This window comes from Watersipora subatra, chromosome 2 (assembly GCF_963576615.1).
Source record: "Watersipora subatra chromosome 2, tzWatSuba1.1, whole genome shotgun sequence".
NCBI classification, from domain to species: Eukaryota; Metazoa; Bryozoa; class Gymnolaemata; order Cheilostomatida; family Watersiporidae; genus Watersipora; species Watersipora subatra.
In genome coordinates this window covers 26,265,980-26,292,661 of record NC_088709.1, presented here as the reverse complement: position 1 = coordinate 26,292,661, position 26,682 = coordinate 26,265,980, and the positions used below count along the sequence as shown (strand labels likewise).

Below are 26,682 nucleotides of genomic sequence, written 5' to 3'. Positions count from 1 at the left end.
TATAACTATAAAGCTACTTCTATATAAATGGATAGACTGAATAGGAGTTGTGTTCCTACTATAGTGTTGCTATGGACTGAGTAAGTAATTCCCAACTCAACAATCAAATGGTAAGAATATTGTACACGTATGCAGCATGTAAACAATGGTTGTTGATGCATACTTGTTTCCGTTAGTGGGAGATAATATATGCTGTAGGAATGTATTGTAACTGCTAAGTTTCCTACCTATTAACTAATCTCTTGACATTTACGTTTGTGGGAACATTGCTAATATATAGCTATTTCAAAAACATGATTTTCAGCTATAACACTGTTCACGATAAACCGGCCTACTATTATACACCTGGTTTGTACGCGCGTATACAATGTAACAACAAAGAGTTATCCTCTCTCTAACTTTTACAAACGTGACGTCTTTCTCACAACGAGCCCAGTTCTCATAAACAAATAGGTATTTCGAACGGACTGAGCCCGATAATTCGTTCTGCGTAACTTCATTCAATGCTTCGTGAGACTTAAAATACTTTTACTGAAGTTGAAGTTGAAATACATGTATGTACTAGACGTCGATCAAGAAAAATGAAACTTACTTGCTTATTACATAAAAAATTCACACAATAAATGCAACGAGTTTAGAAAGCAGTATAAGTGTGCTGGTATTAAAATTTTGGCTCCTTCATGAACGTTTATCGCGGATTTTCACTTATAGCGTGGATGGCGGGCGGCCGTCGGTCCCGTTGAATCTCTAAAAGTGAAGGATTACTGTATTAGCAAATAATGGTGCTTGCTAAGGTTGCGAAAGATTTCAGTTGCTAGACTTTGTATAACTTGGTGGCATCCAGGCGATACATCGTGTTTATAAGACTACCTAATAGATGCTGCCAAGTACCTTGTCTTGCGTGTTTCAAGCTTGACGGAACTTTTATATAGGAGTCATCAAGTTGCACTGAGTTATAGGCCTACATGAGATTGTTCTGGATTCTACTCGAAAGCTTGCTTGCTAAGTTATGACTGAGATTATGAGTCCTGATGTCTAGGGTTGTGTATAGTGGTACAACCTCATAAACTACAGGGTCTACCAGGTGGCGCTTATAATCACCCTTGATGGTTTCCTTAGTAGTAGATAAATTGTAAGTAAGGTTGTGCTGAGTGGTAACTGAGATGTACTGTGACCATCCTGCATGCTCAGCCATATTGTTATTTGCGTAATCTCATCACGATTTTTTATTCACTGGGTAGGGAGTGGTAAAATTGGGAGACGAACACGCTAGCGGCCTAATGTACTCTGTGTCCTTAGCATCAAAAGATGCAGAGCCTATGTGGGAATGTAGGGTGAGTATACGAACAAACATTATTTAAAACCCGGCTAACATACTTGTGGGTCTCGTTAATGTGTCAAAGTTTGACACCCTGATGACGCGAATTTTTTTGCTGTCAAACCTAGACTTATGTTCACCTCTACATATACAATATTTTGACATACTACGTCAAATTTGAGCAAACATTTATCTCAACATACAAAACAATTTTAACATTCATATACAATGTACAAAGTTTTTGCAGCATTAATGGTTTGTAAATAAAAATAAACAAGTTGGTAAAAATTAAAATAAAACAAAAATAATGAACAGTATATAAATTAAGTTTATTTGAACAAAATTTAGTGCGAATTAGAGTGAGTTACACTGCATGTTTGTCATTCACTCTTCTACTGTACTTTCGCGTTGCAATCCCACACTCTTGTTCCCGTTTTTGCTGATTATCACTTTGTTAATTCAGTTTTTACATGTAATGTAAATTTTTATGTTGTATTGCATAAAGGTTCTTCTGTATCATTGTACTACATATGCAGTCTATTATCTCCACCACTTCACCATCTCCGTCACATCATCGTTATCTGCTAGTTCATGGCAGAAGGGTGCTTACAGGCTGCGCACACATTAAAACAAGATTGTGTGTCAAGAAACACTGATTTTTGCATTATTATAAAAAATTCTAAAAAATCATAATCTTCCTGAAAAAAAATCCTGATTTGAATAAATGATTTGACTAATTTGACGCTTTCGCGCCAACCCTTGCAAAATACGATGTGTTCTCATAAAAATATTCGCTTTAGGAATATAAAGCAAATGCCCGAACAGATTACCTTGGTATTTAGAGGTTTGATTTTTTCTTTCTTTTCAACCATTGATAGTACAATAAATTTCTTTTCCATAACTTCCATGACAATAATCACTCTTAATTAAACTATTCTGTGTAGATATTCCATTCTGTTTAAATAAATTGGCTTTGTACTCTCATAGATTTAATCTTCTATAGTCGAGTCGTCTGTCAATTTTCAGGGATGGATAAATCTTAGATAAAACCAGTGTTATTGTCTACTTAGATTGTACCTTTTGCTGATTTGGTGTTACATATCTACATTTTTATGCTAGTTCTAATATTGTCGAGAAAGAGTATTAGACCGACTCTATTGTATGTATATTGTTAGTGCGGGGCTCTCAACGTGGAAAGACGACTTCGATGTTTTAAGTGTGAGCACGTCCAACCATCTGCACAAGGTGGGTTGCCTTCTCATTGGCACTATCGAACATTTTGTTGTTGGATGATTGATTCAAACGCTAACCTATATGTAAATATTTCAAATCTGTTCAAACTTAATGATATGACAATTGCTGTTCACTCAAGGAGAGTCAGAGGTTGTGTTCCTAGCAAAGGACCGATAATCTCTTTGTGGAGATACACGGATTTGCTTCCCGTTTTGCTATTCAAGGTTGTTTCATACTTCAAGTTTATATACAGCTATCAACTGCCATCTCTGTAGGATTTAAAGAGTTTATACCTGTTGCTTTATCCCCAGCATTCTATTCCACCATTTGAGGTGGATATTTAGGGTAGGAGTTTGTTATCACGGATTTTATTACGCAGGTGCTCTGAATGTGTATTTTAACTGTAGCCACCCATGTTTACATAATCAGTGTTCTCATCTAAATAATTTACGAGCATCTCGAAGAACTTGCCCCATCTCACTGAATATCTAGTAAAGAAAAACCTTTTATAGACAAATATTCTACTCTCGAGTGCATAATATCTTTGCTGAACTTCATAACAAAAGGTAGAAAATCTTAAAGGTTGACTTAAAACAAAATTCACATTACAGTTATTTGGTATCAAAAGATTCACCATGTCTTACTCTGCTGCGGTGTAGGTGCAAAATATGTAGAAATGTGATTACAAGCTCTTTAAAGCTAAAAATCGAACAGCTAATTACAGCTATCACGAAAATGGCTGTAGATTGAAATCCCTTATTTTGATGACATACTCAACTCAATGTGGTTATTGCTCGGACTAAAAGGCTCACTATAAAACGTCTGGTAGCACTAGTTTTATGACAAACACTTCGGGTTCTACCGGAAAACCCTTATCTAACATGAGAAACTAACATAATTTGATCATATGACCCATATTTTCAGCCAAATCGCGTGAAAAATTTCTGCAGCATTTTTCGACTATCTCAATTGACCAACAGGCTCCTCATGTTTATCAGAAGATGATATGCACTTCTTTCAGCTAAGGTTAAAAAATTAAACTAATATTTTGGCTAGGTTTTGAGATATCAATGCTCAAAGTGACAGCATAACAATGATGATGACGTAGAAGCATAAAGACAATAGACATGGTTTCATTGAATGCGTGAACTATATAATTTGTGAAAATATTTTGACGAATAAGGTTACATAAAAGTGTAAACAGAACCACATCGTGTTCAACTGCGTCACATTTGAGCCATTTTGAGAAGAGTTCCAACCTAAGGCCGTTTTCATGATGGCTGCGATTAACTGTTTTTAAGTGTTTTGTGCAGTGCAAAAGAATTAAGAGAAAAAATAAAACAACGGTAAAAGTTTTCAAACTTTCAAACAACTGTAACTTTTACATTTCACATCATGAAAAAAGCGTTCTGTTAAAATCATTCAAGAAAAAAAACTGTAAAGGTGTTTAAATGTGAAATAATTAGCAAGTAATCGCTAAATAAAGTCTATTTTGCTATGATTCCGATGAAAAATTATTTGGTTTACATCTATATGATTTTAATTCATTTCAGTGTTGGCATCGCAATGCGAACATATTGTATAGAGTGTTATAGAAACACATAGTAATTATCTAATGCAAACACCCCTTAGTAAAAATCATCAAAATTTTATATACGTACATGTAAATTTTATATACACATGAAAAATTAGTAACAAAGCAATATGTTAATCTTTGTAACTATAGTTACTTACCTACAGTAGCTGTAATGTCTTTAGTTTTTATGATCTGCAATAAAATGTAACATTACAATGCACTATTTACTTACTTTGGGGAGTACTTACTTTCGAGAAAGGCGTATAACATAAACGTTGAATTGGACTTAAATGTATTTAGGTTACTAAACACATACTTGAAGATAAGTTTTAGTATAAATTTTACAAAACTTCAACTCTGTCACAGGCTAAAATTTTACCACTTATGTTTTCGAATTTTAATTTTGAGAGAACTTTTTGTTGATATCGTATGGCGGAAACAAAGTAAAAAAATAATTAGTCTTCGTATTGGTAGGACAGAAAAACATCGTGTTCCACATAGTAAGGTTAATAAAATTTTATAACTGGGGCATCGTGACCCGCGCATTGTAATAATTAATAAGTTAGTGTGTGCAATTGCAAAAAAGTATCCATCATATGTGACCTCTCGCGTGAAAATCGACCAAAAGTCGGCATTCGCTATTGTTAGTAATGGAGCTTCGAAGTTTGAATTACGTTTATTGAGGAGCTATTTCTGTAGTCAAAAAGTGAGTTTACTGGCTCCTTATGCCGAAATTTTGCGATCGTTGCCGTTGCTATGCGATCGTAACGTCATCAAAATGGCGACTCGTGGAGATTTTAAATTTTCGAAAATTTTTTTCAATCTGGATGCATCTGAGAAACTTGGCACATTGCTCGATGAAATTGATGCCGAATATGGAGAAACGATGTCTAGAGATCCAGATTTTCCCGAATTTATTAATGATGAAACGACGATATTGAACCTACCGAAAGATCATGTGTGGTTAGTGTAAAGTACGGATGCGTAAAAATGTCCAGTTCTTTTGTTCAATTTGAGGGCAGGGTTTACCAGTCTTCTGTTGTCCTGACCTTAAATTGGTGTACACCAGCTGTTTAAGCATGCTTACTTACCCCATAGAAGAAGTTTCACCTCAGTCAGTGAAATACAAATGGCCATATCCAAGGAGAACCTAACGTAAACAACCTATTTCTGTGCGTCGCGTCTTTATTCGCGATTTTCTCCGTTTCAGATTTTGAGAGTTTTGGCTGACGCGCCCTCCGAAAATTTGGATTATCTCATAAACTACTTAAGGTAACTCAAAAATTCAAAATGCTTTAAACTCCACAAAATTCTGCATCTGGCTGTGTTACTAACTCAAAATATCAAAATCCCTCTTTTTTTGGTTGATTTTCACATGAGAGGTCACGTATAGTAAGAGAGATAGGGTAAGAACAGCTCAACCATTTGGTTAGGTGCATTAGGTAGTGAATTTACGAACTTGCGGTTGCAATATTTGCGAGTTCAAATCCAGTAGGAAAACAATTTCAAAGCAAATTTGAAAGATTCAAATTTCTAGAATTTGATTGCTGTAGCTGGACAGACAAACTGAGATTTACATCTATATACCTTATATCTATAGATAAATAGATATAAATATAAATATATTTAGTAAGTGTTGGTTTTGCGTCCAGCTATAGCGCATGCTGAATCTTTTATCGATGCGGCCACGTGTTACGACGCCCCTGTTAAGAAATATTTTTCATAAGGTTCAATTACTAAATCTGGGGCCAAGGCCAATTCTTCCCGCGCGGACAATTACATTGTCTATGTGGGAAGAGTCTCCGTAGAGTAGGAGTGTCTCCGTATTAATAGTTTTGATGAATAGCTTCTGATGGCACAGTAACCTTTGCTATACTCGCGCACTTCTATGCAAGAATTGTGATTATTAATTCTACATATTTAGGAATTTTATTTTGTTTTTTCAGTCCGTATTAATTGTATCATTACCATAGCAAAACTGACTTAATTTAGCTATTACTTGCTAATTATTTCACATTTACATTTAAACCTTTTATAGTTGTTTTATTTTTTTAACTTATTTGACCTGTGCGAAACATTTTCACATGATATGAGAAAATATGAGTTTAAAAGTTGTTTCACAAAGTTTGAAAACCTTTATAGTGGTTTTTATTTTCTATTAAATTATTTCAACTAACACTTTTTATGATAAGTAGTTTGAAAGTTACAATGGGAAATGTTGTTATACGTTAAAGACAAATCAGTTTTCTGACCAGACCTTTTTATTACCCGGGCGACGCCGAGTAGTACAGCTAGTATATAATACATGAGAAGGTTATCTAAAAATCTGTGCTCTACATTCTATAAATATTGTGTTAAACTCGATATTACTTAAAATCATTGGTACTTGCTATTCTTTTAGTTTGCAGCATTATGATCCTTTTAAACAGTTTGCAACATCTCCTATGCGTTTGTTTTATATCATGCTTCCATTTATAGCTCATATTAGAAACCTCGGCTAATATGAATTCTAAATGAATATAACTGATTAATGTTATGCATTTAGCGGCCCGAGGTGGAAATGGCCGTAATCCTGAACAGGCGTACTGGCAGAATCATAGAGATCGCGATCCAGCATATCCTCCTCAGTTCAGAGACAGAGAGGAGCTGAGCCGACCCTGGCCGAGAGATCCTCCTTTTAGGCGACCCGGCCACCCATTTGGTCGAGCCGATGACGCACGCAGACCTCAAGGCGGTCCGCGTGTCGCTCTTGATGGTCTGTTGGAAGCATGGGATGACCCACATATGCCACCCAATGACCGCTATCGACCTGGTGGGGTCGGAGATCATTTTATGCCTCGGGATGATTTTCAAGCGCCACACTTTCATGACAACGGCCAGCATGGACAATGGGATGATGTATATCAAGCACACAATGAACCACTCCGACGTAGAGAGAATTTGTTTGGCAATAAGGAGTGGGAGTTGAGAGACCAAGACATGAGGGGGCAGCCGATGAGAGAGCGAGGCATGAGTGATCAGCAGATGAGTGAACAGAAGGAAAGAGGGCAAGGCGTGTTTCGAAATAGAGAAGATCGCTATCAGGACACCTCGGCTCGAGATCGGTATGCGAGAGGAAAAGAACGACGAGGGCCCGGAGGAGATGACTCTCGAGACCTGGTCAGGGAGGCGACAAAGCCAGATGAACGATCTTCTAATCGAACGCAGTTGTCTAATCCAAATGCAGGTAGCAATTATAATTGATGCCATGTAGTAGTCATTGCATAAGCAGGAATTTATCTTTAAAAATGAACTTGCATAAAATTTTGGTATATTTCATAGAAAAGTAGGCCTATCGGTATTTTTCTATCATTTGTGATTGTTTTTAATGTTTGAAGTGATATGACTGCCAGGATGTTTCAAGATTAAAATCAACAAAACCTAATCAATCGAAAGCGCGATTATGACCTCTATAGTTGCAAACAGACTGACAGAATAGAGACGCGTAATGTTTCAATTTAAACACAATAGCCGATATCAACTATAGCACCGATAGCAACTGATGACATCATTTCGCACTTATTATGCTTCCGGGTGTTTTAATCGCGATCAAATTTTGTCGATTTTAATCTTGAAACATCCTGGCAGTCAGATCACCTAAAACATGCAAATATGCATACTATAAACGCCGCCAGTGTGTGGACTCTTTCATCTTCATTGTTGATTAGTGTTAATTTGCTAACCTGCAAAACCATCATTGAGCGTAGTGCATTGGAAATTGGCTGATAAACTGTTTGATCGCATCCAACTTAGAGTTCATGGTGACCCAAGAAATTATACAATTGTGTTCAATTTATATTCAATACAAGTAAAAGGTTCACACATTTTGAATTATGCCCATATGTGCATATGTATGTTACTCATTATAAACCTTAGTATAAGGGTCAGTGTGTTCTGTCTGAGTATAGCAGAAAACCGATGACGTGCTTGTACTTGTCAACCTGATAGTGCTCATATGGGACATGAAATATATATATATATATATATATATATATATATATATATTATGTATATAAATAGGGTATATATTTAATATATATATATACCCTATTGAAAAAAACACATCAAACTTTTCACGAGATCAATTGAGACTGAAGGCAGAAATAATTCCTGATGAAATCCCTGCTTCACCATTGCTCTTCAAGATTCTAACTGAAATCTATTTTTCGTTCAGCTTCTGACCAAGGTTGCCTTCAAGTATTCTAATTGTAGGGGTTAGTTCACCTTCTGACCAAGGTTGCCTTCAAGTATTCTAATTGTAGGGGTTAGTTCAGCTTCTGACCAAGGTTGCCTTCAAGTATTCTAATTGTAGGGGTTAGTTAGAATTCCTGTCACTTACCCTCATAGTCATAAAAGCATTACAATAATTTCCGCGATTGTTAGGGTAGCCGATGATACAAAGAAAAACCGAGTCGTGCAATCCACATTTTTATTGAATCAGTGTATCCTTCTCCTTGCAGCATTGAACATTAGTCCTAGTGATTGTTGAGAAAATTTGATGTTCTTAGGTTATAAACCTGAATGCTTGCTAGATAACTGACTGTGTTCTGTGAGTGCTTAAAATCGTTTTATCAGATTTATTTGGTCATCCTTTAATTAATAGAGTAATTAACTTAGAAAGGATAACTCCAAGTTTATGGATGCGCAATCGTCTAAATTAAATGATGGCTTATCGTGTATCCTAGTTTAAATATGAGTAGCTTTTTACATGTTCCATAGAAGGCCATGCATAAGGTATATGAAAGCTCTTAAAACTGCTTTCTAAGAATATTGTAGCCCGTTTCCACTTTTTTAGAATCAGCAAAACATCAGCAATCAGACCGTGCACCCCGTGAGGATCGAATGGCAGAGCGTAGTGACAGCAGATCCACTCATCAAAGGCGACCCTCGCAGGAGTCTCGTAGAGATGACAAACTTTTATCACAAAAGCGTGGCGCTTCGCCTGATAGAGACTTTAACAAAGCCAAAAACAAGTCATCGTCGGAGCACGAAAACAAGTACCCAGTCTTTGGTCTGGTGAAGGAGGTATCCGCTAAGAAGGTAGAGTATGAATGGCAGAAGAAAAAAGCGATCATAGCTTCCCTGAGAAAGGGTGGGGGGTCTTCTAGTTTGCTGACCGGAAGAAGATATCGAGAGTCGGATGCGAGTTCAGATAAGAAAGATGAGTCGGGAGACTCGAGAAGGCATGAACAAGTGAGGGAACCTCAACGACCCAGTGACCGACCAGCGGAGAAGAAACCTAAAGAGATCTACGGTGCAGAAGTAGATGATGGATCGGATGAGATAGGGTCCAACCCTAGTGATAGTACGTACAGTAACTTTGCTCTAGAGTAGGCACAGCCATTACTTTTCATGCTTGGGCGATAGGTCTTTCAGAGTATCTTTCAGTCAATACAAACTACCAAGCTTTTGCTGTGCAGTATAGAATGGAATATTAGAATAGTATAGACCTTTTTGTAGTACATATAGTGGTTCCTACAATGGGTCAATTGACCTTTCGAATTGATAATACATATCCTGTATAACCCCTATATGAGCGCCAAGGCGCTGTACTTTTCCTCTCTTTCGCTATAGTGCTTTTCTGTTAGGGTCTGCGTTTAAATAAAGGTGGTACTCAAATAGAGGTATTACAGTAATTAAAGATTGAGGCGATAACCCACCTGTACTTGCATTAATATCTGTATAACTGTACTGTAAATGCTACTACAACCTTTCATATCCGCTATTTATAAGACCATTAATATAACCTGTGTCTCAGGTTAAAACTGAGTACACTATCAGCTGATCATTATTAAAAAATATGTGTAAAGAATGTCGAATGAAAAGTCGCTGTTGTTGATTAAAAACGAATTGAGTATTGTGTGAACTTCATGCATCAGCTGTGCGATGATCATCCCTAGTTAACTAATATAGGTTACATGTGATCTTTCTGGCTGCATGTAAATCCCTTTATACAGTAAGTGCCTAAACAAAAGAATGATAACTCCTATTTAGGAAACCTTCCAGGCATGGGATTGTCATTGTTAGAGTAAAGAATGCTTGTGATAGCATTTTTAATATTGTTTTAATACGTCGGAATTTTTTTTAGAACTGCACTCTATTTTGTTAAAGTATCGCATTGTAAATGAAAAGACGTGTTTTTATTTGAAGTAGCACACCAATTTTGTTGCATAGTATTAGTACAAAAATACTGCTTTCGTTGAAGTTACGAGGATGTTTTAATTGTGAACATGTATTGACACAGCATTTGTGAGCAGAAATGTAATACTTCTTGTAGCATTTGTTAATGAACATTTCATTTACAACTATATCTGTAACAGCTATATTTCACTCATTCTTTATTTGATCTCCTGTGGACTTTTAGTACATTTTTTCGACTACATTTTTGCTACAAAACTTATTAAGATTTTTCTTTGGTAATGACTTGTGGCAAATGCTGGTATGTTTGATACTTGCTACCTGTCAAAATTTGTGGTGTTGTCTTCCCTTTCTTGACTTTGTTCACCTATGTACAGTGGTGTGCGAAATAAATGGCGCCCGTTTGCTGGAAAACTAACATTCTCATTTACAACATTACCACTCATAGTGAATTTAGTCAATAGCTATAAATTAGGTATTAAATAAATCCTCATTTTGTCCTGATTTCAAATATTTCTAACAGCTGTAAAGTTATGTTTTTGAATGATTATGTTAGCTAAATTCTGAACATTTAATTTGTTTAATGGTTGAAGATAATAATCTATACAGATACGATTACATCGCGTACATTTTTATACGCTTATTTCAAGTCATGCGCGTGCACGACATGAAATAACATAAAGACATCCAGTTTGTTTCTCTCACGGCTGATCATTTGGAGAGCTTTACATACATGCGAGCTATTGTCTATGTGCCTACACCGATTCAACCCGCTTTTACGCTTTCTTTTTTAGCTGTTCTTCTGAGGGGACTGGACGCGCTATCGGATGAGACTCGAATACAGGACACGCTAGCTGACATCACTTCCCTTGCCCCTACTAACTGCTACGTAATGAGAAACCTGAGCACTAACGTCTCTCTTGGGTAACATTGCTCAATGTATAAACTCTTTGTAGCTCGAGAGGTTGGAGTGCTCTCAGCCATTTTTAGGGCCATGTTGGTGCTGAGCTTGTTGATGACAAGCCAAATGTGTTTGATATGAAGTTTGTTGCGCTCAAGTGTCAATACAATGTCAATAGATACATTACAATGTATAATTAAGTGAGAAACTACGTATATCTTAGGAAAAGCATTAGAGCGATGGCATCATCCTTTAATGGCAACAAGCACATAGCTCTCAGTTTTATTTTTTCAAACAGCGATTCAAACATTTAAAACAAAAAAATAGAAGTTTTGCTTTTTCATCCTCATTGGTGACCATATTTCTAAAATGTTTGTCATTTCTATTTTGCCTGATCAGTCTATTTCAAATGAAGGATATTTACTTGAACACGCACTTCTATGCTTGAACATGCACTCCTACGCCTTTGCTGAAAGAGATTTGTTTTTATCTAGCTATGCATTCATGGAGTTTGATTGTGTCGCGAATGGCAAGAAGATAGTGGAATACTTCAACAGCCAGCAACCGTTTGAGGTAGATGGCAAAATGCTGCTCGTGGATTTTGCCAAGAACACGTATAAAACAATGTGAGTTCGCTGAGCTATTGGTATCGCTTATTGATATCGCTTATTGATTTGTTTGACCAATGTTTGAGTTGCGAGGTTACACACTGGCATTAATTCAATTTAGTGAAATAATATTACAGTTAAACTGTATGCATATTTATATATCTGCAGATACATTGCATCAGTTGTATGTTTAACACTCTATGAGGTCCTGAAGCAGCATTTTGCCAGGATAGCACAAATCTTGTTGTCCATTAACCTCTATCATACCTTTAGCATTGCCGATGTTATACTAACACCACAATGTTAACACAGATGCATCATTAATTGCCTCTTGCATCATGAGACCAGCCCAATAGCACCACCCCCATTACATCAATAGCTCTATAGTACCACTGCCACGAAGTCCACCATAGCACTACCATTAACATTGCACGACTGTAGCCATAGGTAGTGCTACTATAACACCATGATCATAACACCGCCAGCATGGTACCACCAACATAGCACCACTACATAACACCCCGGCATCAACACTTTTCACCATTTGTGTAATTAAAATTTTCAGTAATTGTGTGTCGTGCTAGGGTGTATGAGAACATAGCACTCGCTTACCCTCTCAGGCTATGTTGTGAGTCTAGTCATAGGCATAGTCTAAGACTTAAACATGGTTTCTGTTTGTTACCCAAAGTTAAACCATGCATTCTTTGTATGTCAGCATGGCACGAGTTGACCTCACCAGGGACAAGACACTGGCAGAGGCTGCCGCGGCTGCTCAGAAGAGGCAACAGTTTGAGCAAGAGCAACAGGCAAAGCTGAAGGAGCTGGAGGTCAAGAGACAAAAGGTAAACAGAGTTTCAATTTTGCCCTGTATCTTTATACAGTAATACTTCAACATACGAGTGCTCCAACGTACGAGAAACTTGAGATACGAGCCAGCATTTAAACAAGTTTTAGCACTAACATACGAGCCATGTTTGAGATACGAGCTCGAGAGTCAGTTGCCAAGTATGCCGGTGTTTTATGACAACAGCATCAATCTGTATTTTTTCAACTGCTCAGGTTATACTTTTGTACCGTGTTTTTTTGTGCACGATTTTCAGTGAAGAATTATGTGAATTAAAAGTACTGTGCATAGCCCGAACGTTTGTCAGTAAAATGAAAGATGAAATGGAAAGAAAAAGCAAATGATAACAATTAATATTAAACGGAAAATTATTGAAAAATATGCGAAATGTGTATGCGTGATTGAGCTAGCTCAGCAATATGACAGAAATACATCCACAATTATCAAACAGAAGGATTATATTCAGGGCATTTATTTAGTTCGCAAAAGGACTAACCATAGTTTCTAAACGGCGCAGCGATCTTCACGACCGCTGATGGAAAGACTGCTCAGGCATTGGATAAAAGATAAACAATTGGCCGGTGACAGCGTAACTGAACGATGCTATGTGAAAAGGCCGGTGCTCTCTATCAAAACAATAAACATTCGGACAAGTTGGCTAGTGGTCGTACATTAACCGTTTGTGACGACACCTGTGTTCGTCCTAATCGCAACATGTTGAAAGGGCGACAAAGGCAAACATCCTCAGATAGGTTTATCTTAAAACGGCCGGCTGGTAGTGAAAGCGAAACAAAGGAAAATTAGCTAACCAGCAAGAAACTTCTAACTATGAACGCCGAAGAAATTTTAATTACGTTAAGTTGAAAATGAAAGTTTGCTTTTAGGTTTGCTTCTAAGTTTGTCTTTTAAGACTGATAAAATCCAACTTTATCAAAGTCAACTGTTGTAATGAAGGATAACTCGCTGTAACTCCCTAGGATATCTCCCTCTCTGGCAAATGCTAGCGTTAGCTGCTATTGTATGTATTTAGTTTTACATTTTAATTAATCACATTTCCTTGCATTATTTTTTATTTGTTGCTTTTTAAAAGCTTGTGGTAAGTTAGGACAATAACCAACATGTTCTTTCTGTTACAATATCTTGTTTTGCGTGTTTTATTTGCATTTTTTTAGAGTATGGACACTAATCAATATATATTTAATTGTTCTATATATAAATAAATTGCACCAACATGCGAGTAAATTGACATACGAGCTCAGCCTCGGAACGCATTAAGCTCGTAAGTCGAAGTATGACTGTATATGATATATCTGGTTATGGCTGTCGGCTTTGAAGAGTAACACAATCTCTATATATGATATATCTGGTTATGGCTGTCGGCTTTGAAGAGTTGCATGATCTCTATATATGATATATCTGGTTATGGCTGTCGGCCTTGAAGAGTAACACAATCTCTATATATGATATATCTGGTTATGGCTGTCGGCCTTGAAGAGTAACACAATCTCTATATATGATATATCTGGTTATGGCTGTCGGCCTTGAAAAGATGCATGATCTCTATATATGATATATTTGGTTATGGCTGTCGGCCTTGAAAAGATGCATAGACCCAGAGATCTCGCGGGGTCTAACGAGTCTATCTAATGTGAGTCCTGCTTAGTGATGTCAGCAGTTTAGGTAATTATGTGAGGTTGAGAGTGGTCATCTCTTTGTAGGGTTAGCCTTTACTAATTTCACACCATTTAATAGTACTTGAGCACTGTAGTATATTCTTGTGATCCACTTTGCTGCTTGCAGATCTTAGATGACACTATACTTGTTATGTTTTTTGCTTTACTAGTTCTAGCACGCCTTCTTTATCGTCAGCAGCTAGGAGAATGAATTGGATTCATTCGAATGATTCGAGAGAACAAGATAGTGCATGGCTGCGAATTGATAGGCTGCAATACTCCCAAACCATTTTAGTAGTATTTTGGAGCGGATGCGATGACATTCTCATACTTGCTAGAATGTGTTACATTTTGTATAAACAAACATGTTGCCAAAATAGCATCTGTTATTGACTGATATGTGAGATTATATATGTATCGTTGCACCTCTCCTGCTATTCCTTAACTACTGCATTTATTTGAGTGCAAGATGCGTGCATCTATAAATCACATTTTAAACAAAAACTTGTTTAAATTGTTACTCATTGCATTACGTCAATCTCGAACAAGTTTTTTATGTGAAGTTACTAGTTTAGAAATAATTTACTTGACTGCTTTTACAAAAATAATACATCTGAACTTTTTAGCCTGTGTTTTAAGTGAGAAAAGTTGCGTGAACAATTTTTACAAATTCGATTTTTAATCGGTTCTTAAAATAATTACCGCAATGTGAAGCAGCCAGTGGATGAAGACATCAGATAGGAGATACAGCTGTCACTAGTTACAGGGAAATGAATTGACTATAAGTAGTTACTCACGGTGACCATTTACAGTCAATGTTCAATGTTGCTTTGTAATTGATCTTTCTATACTCAATGCCATTGCTGTCCCAGAATAAATCAGCAAGCATATAATTGCAGCAATGGCAGCTGGAGCAGGAAGAAGCTAACAGAAAAATGGAAGCAGAAAAGGAAATGCATAAGGCCAAGTTGGAGGTAAACCTTTGCAATGTATAAATACATGTAATTTTTAAACTTTTAAAATGTAGCTGTGTATCTGCACCTAGCAGATACACAGATGCACCTGCTCCTTACTATCTAGTAACATTTTACTTTATTAAGCATAAACTTATTCACAACTTTCATAGAGTTTATCAGAAAGTATTGCTATTTTTCTATCGTTTGCATTTGTTTTGAATGTTTGAGGTGATCTGACCACTGGGATGTTTCAAGATTGAAATCAATAACACTTTATCGTGATTAAAACGCTCAGAAAAGAAGTACATGACGAAATGATATCGCTAGTTGTATGGCTGCCTGTCTCTATCGATATTGTTATCAGCTGTTGCATTGAAGTTGCAACGTTACTTGTCTCTATTCTATCGGTCTCTTTGCCAAAGCACAACTAAAGATGTCATAACCGCACTTCCGCTTGAATCTGAGCTTTCCAGGAAATGATATTATTCAAACTATTATATCTCTGGACTGGGCAGGTCTTCAAAAACAAACATTCTATCAAACTGCAGCTTATTTATATATTTTATTATTTTTATATTTGGCCAGTGTGTTTGAGCTGGCCAAAACCTACTTTTGTGATTTTTACACCACCAGGACATACGCAATGGCACATTACCCATTTGTTAGGCTGGTGGGCTCTCCGGTAGGCAGGTACAGGAAATATAAGACAACTGTGAAGGTGTTTAAATGTGAAATAATTAGCAATTAGTGGTTGGATAAATTTTGTTTTACTGCAATGATTGCAATAACAAAAGTGTGATACTAATATGATTATTACAAACTGAGAACAAAAATCATGAATATGTTAAATTAATAATAACAAAGAGTACATAGAAGTGTGTGTACAAAAGATTACTGTTGCTGTAGAAGCTATCCATCAACATTTTGAATGCAGCGATGCTGGTACAAATTTTAAAGTGAGGAATCGGAATTGATTACATCACTGAATTGATTACATCACGGAATTGATTACATCACGGAATTGATTACATCACTGAATTGATTACATCACTGAATTGATTACATCACTGAATTGATTACATCACTGAATTGATTACACATCACTGAATTGATTACATCACGGAATTGATTACATCACTGAAGTGCGCGGTGATGTATTTTATTGCATACATTAAATTAGGTATGCAATTAGCGCGCGGTAAAAAATGTTCTTTGCTGACATAGCAAAAAAGGATGTAAATCATGAATTCGTGGAATTTGAAGAAAAAATGTGTGAGATAATACTATATATACCCGTGTATAAGACGCATTTTTTTCTTAAGAAGTTCAACTAAAAACCCAGGTGCGTTTTATCCATGGATACTTTTATTATACAAATTAAGCATTTGTCATAATATCGAAAATCTATTATAAAAATTTCAAACTTACAATTAATCACTATCAATATTTATCCTCTTCGTCACTGTCCTCATTCAACAAAGCAGCCCACCCCCGTTGCGTTATGCAACCATGATAGTCCAGCTGTTCCTCCCTTTCGTCATCATCACCGTTGTCTGGGTTGTCCATCCAGAGAATATTGTCTTCCGTGCCATCTAACATATTGCTGATAAAACATTTCTTGAATCTCTTCACCACGGTCCCGATTGGCAATTCTTTCCAGGCGTCTACTATCCTTTGGCAGATCGTAGGCATGTCGACTTTCCTCATGTTGCCCTTTGTGAAAGTATCCTCACCATTAATCATCTATTCGGCCCATTTCTGCTTTAATACTTCTTTGAATGGCTTATTCATAACGACATCCATCGGTTGCAAAATACGATGACGACGAGATCTGTATTGTGGTGCTTCAATTTTGATTTAACATTGTTGGCTGTATGGCATCGAAAGGCGGCTAACACCAGCATGGATCGCTGCTTCTTCATACCACCTTTGCGTTTCATCCATACTGTTTTCAGTCAGTCATCCATTAAGCTGTCATTGACCCATCCTTGTTCTTGCACCCTGACTATCACACCACACGCAAACTTGTCTTTGGGCATAGTTTTCTTCTTGAAGATGACATACGGTGGTAACTTGGTGCTATCAGTCATACACCCCAGCATCACGGTGAACCGGTTCTTCCATTTCCAGTCCATCGCATAGTGACAGACCTTGCACCTTTGGTGCTTACTGTGGTCTCGGATAGCAGGTCGATTGTCAGCGGAGTCTGGTCAGCGTTTCCAATCTGGCTCATGTTGTAGTTGTATTTCTGACGCATTTTGATTATGTAACTTTGAAATTTCATTAATAACTCCTCGTGGTCGCTGGGTAGTCACTGCCTAATAGTAATTTTTGTCTTTTTGATAGGTTACTCTTCCAAATTCCCCTGCAACAGTTAATCAACGCCTTGAATTCTGCAAAGTTTTGCTCTTTCGCCAATCTTAGAACCTGTAAATGACCGGTAGTGGTGCTGACCCCCAGGCAGTCTTGATGAGTATCTTGAATCCATTTGATGAGCACCTTTTTTAGATTAGGGTGGTGATCCTTTGAGCTTCTGTTTGCCCTCTTCACCTTTCGCATTTATTTGATGGTGATTTTGGCTTTTCTTCATTTTCTGATCACGCATTCTGTCGGACCAAATTGTCGCTCAGCTGCCCAGTTCCCATGCTCTTTCGCGTACTTGATCACTTTCATTTTAAACTTGGAAGTATTGCTCTGTCGTGTTGTCTTCGCCATATGGAAAGGTAATAATGATCTGCTATTTTTAAAACTACCAGTAATAGGTAGAATACAATGTACATGAAAGTGTAACATCAACCAATCATTGAGTAGTATTGGAGCAGAAACCTTTCCTCAAAAAATGTTATCCAATCATTCAACAAATAAATTTTTATGAAGCACGACTATTTCTATAAAAATGAAGGGAAATTTAGGACTAAAGTTAGGATGCGTCCTATAGGGGATAGTTGGGCACATTGCAACGCCTGGCATGTTCAAACGCTTCTCAAATTTCTTGCTTGTTTACATCATTTTAAATTTTTACCTAATTAAAGAGCTTTCTATTGCATGAAATAAAAAGAACAGCAATTTAGGTGAGCCGTTATTTTGTAAAATTTAATGTTAATTTTGACCCTTTCATTTTTATATCCAAATTTAGAGAATTGCATATCTTCTTTGTACATCATCCCATGTTAACAAATATTAGTGGAGGCAGCAATAGACATGTTCTCTTCACAATGCACCCACCAGCTTCATGATGTTACATCATCTTGAGTTGGGATGAACATTTTGGTTACTCAGTGTCATGTGGGGTACATTGAAACACAAAGGGTATGGGACAAGTTGCAACATGTTGCAACTTGTCCCTCTATTCTTATAGAGGGAACAGCTCGAGTTGCATTGAAACTGCTGTTTGATACAAACCTTGATGACGTAGCTAAAAGCTAATTCTCACGATGAACCCCTAACTTTCAGGACAACATTGATATCATGACTGCAAATACTTATAGGGGCCTATATAGAAAGAAAAGTTTAATATTTATATCAACACTTGCTGTACTACCCAGCGTTGCTCGGGGAATAAAAAAGTCTTTGAACCGGCACTTTATTTGTAGTTAACATATAAAAACATTTGCCATTCTAACTTTCAAACTACATATCATGAGAAAAGTGTTTTGTGTAGTTGAATAAATTGAAAGAAGATACAAACAACTGTAAAGGTTTTCAGATTTTGTTAAACAACTGTAACTTTCAAACTTCATATCACAAGGCAAATGTTTTGTGCAGGGCAAATTAAAAAATAAAACAGCTATAAAAGGTTCAAATGTAAAATAATTAGCAAGTAATAGCTAAATTAAGTCGTTTTTGCTATGGTTACAATAAAAGATGATTCGGCAATTGTACAAATAATACATGCTGAGAAAACAAAGTAAAAATTCTGAATATGTTGAAATAATAAAGACAATTCGTGCCTAGAGAGTGTGTGTGTGTGTGCGTGCATGCGTGCGTGCATGCGTGCGTGCATGAAAAAGTTTACTGTTTCACCAGAAACTATCCATCAAAACTTTGAACATGACGATACTGGTACAAATGTAAAATTGAGATATCGTTCTCTCTTTGACTGACCGAACTGAGAGAGAATGTCGAGGCTCTTTCTATGGAGATAATGATCGTTCGTGTGAAAAGAATGACTTGACTGCGAAAAGAATGTCGCGGCCTTTGACTGCGACTTTTAGCAATTGAACCTTACGAAAATCTGACAATAGGAGTTCAAAAAAACATGAAAAAGCATTGTTTCAAAGAGTTAATAGAATTCATAGAGTTTCAAATAATACGTCATTTAGCGTGTGCATATGCTATACGATATATGATTGTCTTTGGTCAGCACGCCTTGTATAGCTCCGTGGTAAAGCGCTTGAATTGAAAATTTGTTGTTGCCATCTCCGTGAGTTCAAATCCATCAGAATGTGAAATTTTAACTTCAAAGATTTCAATAGCTGGACATACACAAACACACAGAAACACATACAGACAAACTTTGAGAGATATGTAAATGTATATAGGTTTCGTTTTACTGTGGAAGTTTGTTTTTTGTGATTGTTGTACACGGTGTTTTGAAGTTCGTAGCAAACTCTTTTCAAGTTTTCTTGTTCAGATGATTGGTGGAAATTTGAATTGTTTGGCTGAAAATAAAATTCAAGAAAACACAATTCTAAATTTAAATTTACTATGACTACTCAAGACGTGCTCCATGGGCGTTTCAACATGCCCCCTACCGGGGGCACGTTTCTATGACACTGGATGAAGTTCATTTTTAATGAAGGATAAAAAATTAAACATGGCTAAAAAGCTTCTCATCAACATCAAGAGCTTTACAGCTAAAACTAATTGCTTTTCTATTCACAGCAAATATACACACTCTATCAGACTCAGTGTACATAACAACTATACACACTCTATCAGACTCAGTGTACATAACAAATACACCCTCTATCAGACTCAGTGTACATAACAAATATACACACTCTATCAGACTCAGTGTACATAACAAATATACACAATCTGTCATACTCAGTGTACTGCATTCATTATCTTTACAAATATACACAATCTGTCATACTCAGTGTACTGCATTCATTATCTTTACAAATATACACCCTCTATCAGACTCAGTGTACTGCATTCATTATCTTCAGCTATCTCTAAAAATCACATCTTTGAAAGAGTGTGAAAAAAACTATTTACTTAAGCTTTAAAATGATATTCAGTTAAAAAGTAATTGTGATATTTTAAGTGCTTTCGCAGCCGGTGGAAACTTGTTAATACAATCTAGGATCAGGGAACCTACTTGCATATAGAGGGTTAGGATTGAAAGTGTTAAAAGATGCAGTTGAGCGAGTTAGATTGTGAGCTATCAGTAGTTCTACCACAAATAGACAGACCCTTCTTGTTACAGAAATTAGCCAAAGAACAAGCTGAGAAGGATAACTTTGCAGGTATGTCATACTGATACAAACTTTATGATTTCTAAGCCAACCATAACATGCGTTTATGTTGTTCAAATTGATGAGTCGTAACTCTTATTAGTGATTATTTTTTGGATTTTTAATAGCCAAGTTTGGAGTGGAACTCTATTCTGGCCTCACTTATGAGCAGGAGACGGGACTCTACACGGAGAAAGGGCAATTCGTAAGTCTTATTATTGTAATCAGAGTTGTTATTTGCTTATTTTTCCAAGTAGTAGCCACCGACATTCTGATAGTTTCTACTGAGTTAGAGTCATCCGAACTATCTGCAAATACACAAATATCCTGTAACTTCCTATGCATTTGCTTTACTATTCTGAATCCGAAGCACCTGCTATGAGGTGTCAGTAATTCACTGGTCAAGTAGGGCTGATCTACTGGACTCCATTTCAACATTTAAAATTTTAAACAAGTCTGTATCACTTTATTACCTTGGCTACGATTTACTGCTCCTTGTTTTCTGTTTGCCATCATCATATGATCAGATTAGAAGGTTTTGATTAAAGATTTTTGGGCTGTGAGGCTATGCTGGCTGTACCAGATGATGCCATCAAAAGTCGCTATCGAACTCATTTACATGTAGATTGCTGTAAATTACATGTATTTGTCTGAACAAAACCTTCACCTGTGCTAGATGAAACATTGAATGCTGCAATTATTGATGTATATAGCTGTGAGTATATATACACATATAGACTAGCCGAATAATGCCGAATGCTGAATATAATGCCCGTGCAACATCGAGGCTGGACATACAAAAGACAAACACTAGTATATACATGTACATGTATATACTAGGCGAATGCTTGGTGTCGCATAGGTAATAGAATATTTACTTAACGAATTTGTGTAACTCACCTGGAAAGCCAGATCTTACTAAAACAATACCCATATTTTGGGCCAGCTCAGCAATTTTCACGCGTACCGGACAACAGTACTAGTTATTAACCCCAAGCAAATGCTTTAAGCGTGAGTCCGTTAATCAGTGTATTTTAATCAATGTAATGACTGTTTGCTCAATGAAGCTATTATATTCTGTGTAGCTTAATAGTTTAGTTTGGTGACTATAGTTTTGGAGGTTCTGGGATCAAATCTAGTGTCGTGCGGATTTTTCATTGCTAGATTGCTAGATTTTAATACTATAACTGGACACATGGACAGACAGATCAACAAATAAAAGATCAATGTACTTGGAGACATATCTGTATATATATATATATATATATGTATATATATATCTGTATATATATATCTGTATATATATATCTGTATATATATATCTGTATATATATATCTGTATATATATATCTGTATATATATATATCTATATATATATATATCTATATATATCTGTATATATATATCTGTATATATATCTATATATATATCTATATATATATATATATCTGTATATATATATCTATATTATAGAGTTACGGTGTTCACTGTTACATCTATATCTTTAACGGCGCTAGAGCTGGAGCAAATTTTTACCATATCAAAAGGGGTATTGCCTTGAGTTAGTTGTAGTTGAAAAATATTCGTGTACTACCAGATTAGAAACACTTAAATTTCTTATACTTACTTCTATGTACCAGTATGTCAATATTTCATTCGGCTAGAGAACAGCGCGATAAGTGGTGGATGAAATTGTTCACCTATTCCACCTGTTATTCCACCACCAAATTATTCCTATTGTTCACTTTTAATGCGTTGGGTTTTTATGCATTTTCATCAAGTCTACAGATTGTAATGGCGAGGTAACAGAGGGCCGTCTCTCATGAGCACATTTTTGAAAATGGAAAAAACATTGGCGTATTTGCAAAAATATAATTCGGTTTCATGAATAACTTTAGTCATGGAAATAAAAGAAGTCATTTCATTGTATTACTTACTCAACAAATAGTAGTCAGCAGTCCGCTCTGGACTAGGCATGTCTAGAGTTGACACAGCCAGCCTGTTGGATTGAATAGCCTCATTCGTAAGTGGTATAGTTCAACTTCTATTTTCTTTTATGCCATTGCTTCTTCATCGTCAGGCGCATGTATGGTCAGCTATGATAACCTATTCCAAGCTCGTAACATATACTTAAAATGGCTAAAGACCAAATATATTTGTGTCTTGCCATGTATAAAAATAAGGAATTTTTTTAATTTTTTATGTGGCAGCACAGATAGCTGTATTTTATAAGAGAATAGTTGAGGAAGTTAAAGGTTAAGCCCAAGACAAATTTCATAAGTGTATTACAGGTTTGATCTGTAATATCTTTAAAGCGAACATCTACCAGGCTGTGATACTGGACATGGCATGAACAGCAACTTACAAAGGGTTTTGAAACGGGCCAACCTTGTAGACGGCTTAAAGAGTCGTGTGTTGTCTCGATAATGCGCGCGTCATCTCAGCGGAAGCAACATTTCGCGTTTTTCGCTTTGTTGTTCGATTGCGACAAGGGAAACTTGAAGCGTTACACATTTTATAGCAGATTAACCAACTGTTGATATTATTCATCCTTTTGGTCCAACATGGCTGTCTGCAGGTGAATGCTAGTGGCAGCCTGTTCATTTCCTAATGCATTCAGGCTGATCTAAACAAGCATGTATTTTCTACTGCGGGATTCTACTGTGGGAACACTACAAAAAGCACTTGAAAATATACTAGTAATCTTGTTTTTCTAAAAAATCAGTTGCTTTATTAATAAACCCTACTAGACCAACAACTCATGAACAGATAATCTGATGTACCAGTATTTTGCACATGTGTAAATTCTTCAACGGCGCAACCCTAATTTGGTAGTCTGCTCCCGAGGCGTGGATATTCGTGCTTACAATAAAAAAATGACACGCAATAGTAGTCATGTCACCAAGTTGCCACTTCAATACAGAAGGTTCTTAACCATTTTGTAATTCCTATAGCCTATAAATTCTCTAATATTGTTGTAAATGTTATATGCATGTCTTTTAGATCCCAGAACGATGTTGCTTTGTGGGACATTCAATGGCTAACAGTCTGGATTTGCGAATCTTTGATGACAAGGAAATTGTGCCAAATGGAAAGATTGATGATCTTGTGACAGCTGCCATAAAGCTGTTTGATCACTCCACGATGAAATCATACCGTATTTGTTGCTATTTGTTTTTTGGGATCACTGATCTACTGGATGTGAAGCAAAGTCAAGGATATCGTGAGGTTGTTTTGCGCACTGGAGGAGATACCCTGCTTCTTTCAAAGATCGATTGGGCTGTAAAAACACTGAAACTAAAAGGTGTCATGGTTGTGCTTTGTACTTTTCCTCCCATGAGCTTTGCCAAGCACAATCAGTTTCTCTTGAAAAATGGTCTAACTGGATCGCTTCAGCACAAATCTAAGTATCCGGAGATGCAAACTAAGCTCAATGAACAAGTTTCAATGATTAACAGAAGGATTGAAGAGCTAAATTGTCAGTCAGGTGTGATTACTTGTCAACTTTCTGCCAAACTATTTGTTCAAGAGAGAGGCCGCTATATTCTTAAAGATATTTATCTGCGAGATGGCCTTCATCCTACGAATCAAGGTGCTACGCTTCTAAATGTCGAACTTGCCCAGAATCTGCGTAAATCCAAACAAGGCAAGAGAAGCCCTGAATGGCTTCAAAAGTCACATCAAGTAAAGTCTGCAAGCAAGATAAGTTTTGGCATTAAAACGAAAAAGGAAGAACCAAGTATTGCACTGGGAGGAAAAGCGTTTGATGCTACAGATGATAATAATGATTCATGTGCTGATGCGCACCTGCGGAACCAATCTAAGGTCAGTGAGTTTAAGGCTACTGCTAGGGATCCTTTTCAACATGCAAGTCGATCTCCTAAGCAACGCAGTAGATCACCAGTGAACCAAAAAGGGTACCAGTTTCCTGGCCACGAAGGGAGGTTTCTATCAGTTTCTAATAAGTCTGGTGATACCGTGGAAAAGGGTAAGTTTGATAAAACAACATCAAATTATGACAAGGACGCAGCATTTCTCGAAAGCAAGTCAGTGTCACGATCTGTTGCGCAACCTGGTAGAATGACAACACAAGGGAATTTAAATGATATGGTTCAGAGTTCCCTGACACAAAGTCATGAAGTTACCAAGGACCGCAGTAGAAGTCGATCGCATTCCCGAAATCGAGGCCAGTCATATAGCCAAAATAGTCACCAAATTCATTCTCGAAATCGACATAGGTCTCGGTCTCGGAGTTGTGAAAATCGCCATTCCAGATCACATCGCAGATCAAGGTCTCACTCTCAGTCTAGAAAGAGTCAAGAACGAATGCAGGATAATAAGCAGTTCATTTTTTCTCATAGAAAGCTCAATACACCTGAAGTACAATGGAATGGGCCAAATGTAACTCCTGATTTTCCAGAAAAAGTATCAGAGTTTCATACTTCTAGACACGGCCTACATAGCACCACCGATTGGAGTGATCAACCTGTTGAGCCGTTTCAAGATCATGCATCAAAGATGTGGGAAGCAAAATCACAGCATAAACCTAATACAACATCAGACCCATTGTTTAACCTAGCAAAGGAGCACCAAGCTTTGACAGGCAATAGTTCATTTGATCAAGTGAAGATTCTGTCTAACCTCCAACAGCTTTCCGGTGGAGACAGACAATCTGAAGGGCTGACAGCAGCGCTACAGTTTCAAAAATCAGCTTTAAGTGAGAAGTTGTTGGATGGCATTAATGAGATGAGAGACAAGAAATCTAAAAGGTTTGGTGAGCTTGAAGGAGAGATGGGGGAATTTGAGCGAATAGTTGGCTCAATCAATGCACAAGCCCGCTCTGGCTCATATAGCAGAAGAGAGCAACCTTCTTATGGGTATGGGCATGCTTCTTTCCAGAAGCACTCCGCTCGTGATAGCCAACGCGAACCATGGAATGGCGTTTCTCCAGAAGCCTTGCAGGAGCTTGAAAGGCAGCGTTTAGGAGCTGGCTCAGCTAGAAATGTGGATGATAGCTATTATGATAGGGGTGGTTTTGCTGGTCGGGATAACAGACGAGAAAGTCGAGGAGGCTATGGTGGATATGACTAACTACACTTCAACTTTGTGTTTCTCTTTAATAGTGCTAATGCGGTTATAGCTTTATACCGTATTTTCATGTTTTATTGGTTTGTGTTTCAATAAACACACTCTAAACGTCGCAAATTGTTATGTTTAAGTGACATGCTATTTTTTGGCAGTAGATGACTATGACGGTTAGTTTCAATTCCCAAAAATACTTATCGACATGAGAAATTTTGCTTTTATAAAGTTCCTTATATTAACTGACTTGCTCGGCAATAATAGTTGATCATGAAGTTCAGCGACTAATGCTCCAGAAGTCTAGACATTCTCTTGGATACGAAGGTTCATTTTTTCAGAGTGTCGAGTCACATGCATTAACGTCAAGTCTCTCATAGTTTGTACTATTTGGCGGATGTCAATGCACCTTCAATTGTACTTTTTTTCTCTAATATTTGTCATACCGATAACTGTTATGTGCTTTTGAAATCCAAAATCTAGTTTTTACCTGAGCCACAGAACTTTATTACTCAATTTCAATGATTCTATAAAGGTGGCTCTGAAGTAGTTTCATGAACTGATTTTATTGTTATTGTCAAAAAGGTTGGCACAAATTTGCGTTCACATATTCGTGATAAAGCGCAAATTGCTGTAACCCTGTATTTTATAAAACCTAAGTTTATAGTCATATTTAAAAATATTTCACACTACTTAGCTCATCAAATTAAGGTCTGCTTATCTAGTATAGATAACTATTTTCTATGTTAAACACGGCAGAATATGCACTCTTGGACCTTCTTAGACTTGTGAATGTTTTTTTTTCTTTCATGTCGAAGTTAGTAGGTTCTTTAATTTCACGGTAATACACTTTGT

The 26,682-nt window shown here is 36.8% G+C and overlaps 1 protein-coding gene across 1 annotated transcript; it reads left to right on the top strand.

The window, feature by feature from the left end:
* Positions 1-467: 467 nt before the first annotated feature.
* Positions 468-26,682, top strand: LOC137387162 (uncharacterized). Its single transcript, XM_068073485.1, has 12 exons — positions 468-554; positions 1,242-1,334; positions 2,494-2,563; positions 6,673-7,353; positions 8,962-9,471; positions 11,099-11,228; positions 11,700-11,831; positions 12,529-12,655; positions 15,230-15,304; positions 20,721-20,760; positions 20,877-20,953; positions 23,752-26,682. Exons 2-12 carry the CDS (start codon positions 1,281-1,283, stop codon positions 25,837-25,839), a joined length of 3,984 nt encoding a protein of 1,327 aa, XP_067929586.1. The 5' UTR covers positions 468-554; positions 1,242-1,280; the 3' UTR covers positions 25,840-26,682.

Bases quoted from the DNA above. Each gene is read 5' to 3' on its own strand.
- LOC137387162 (XM_068073485.1), top strand. From the start codon at position 1,281: ATGTACTCTGTGTCCTTAGCATCAAAAGATGCAGAGCCTATGTGGGAA. The intron at 1,335-2,493 runs GTGAGTATACGA...GTATATTGTTAG, and splicing joins AGCCTATGTGGGAATGTAGG to TGCGGGGCTCTCAACGTGGA. The intron at 11,229-11,699 runs GTAACATTGCTC...GTTTTTATCTAG, and splicing joins AGCACTAACGTCTCTCTTGG to CTATGCATTCATGGAGTTTG.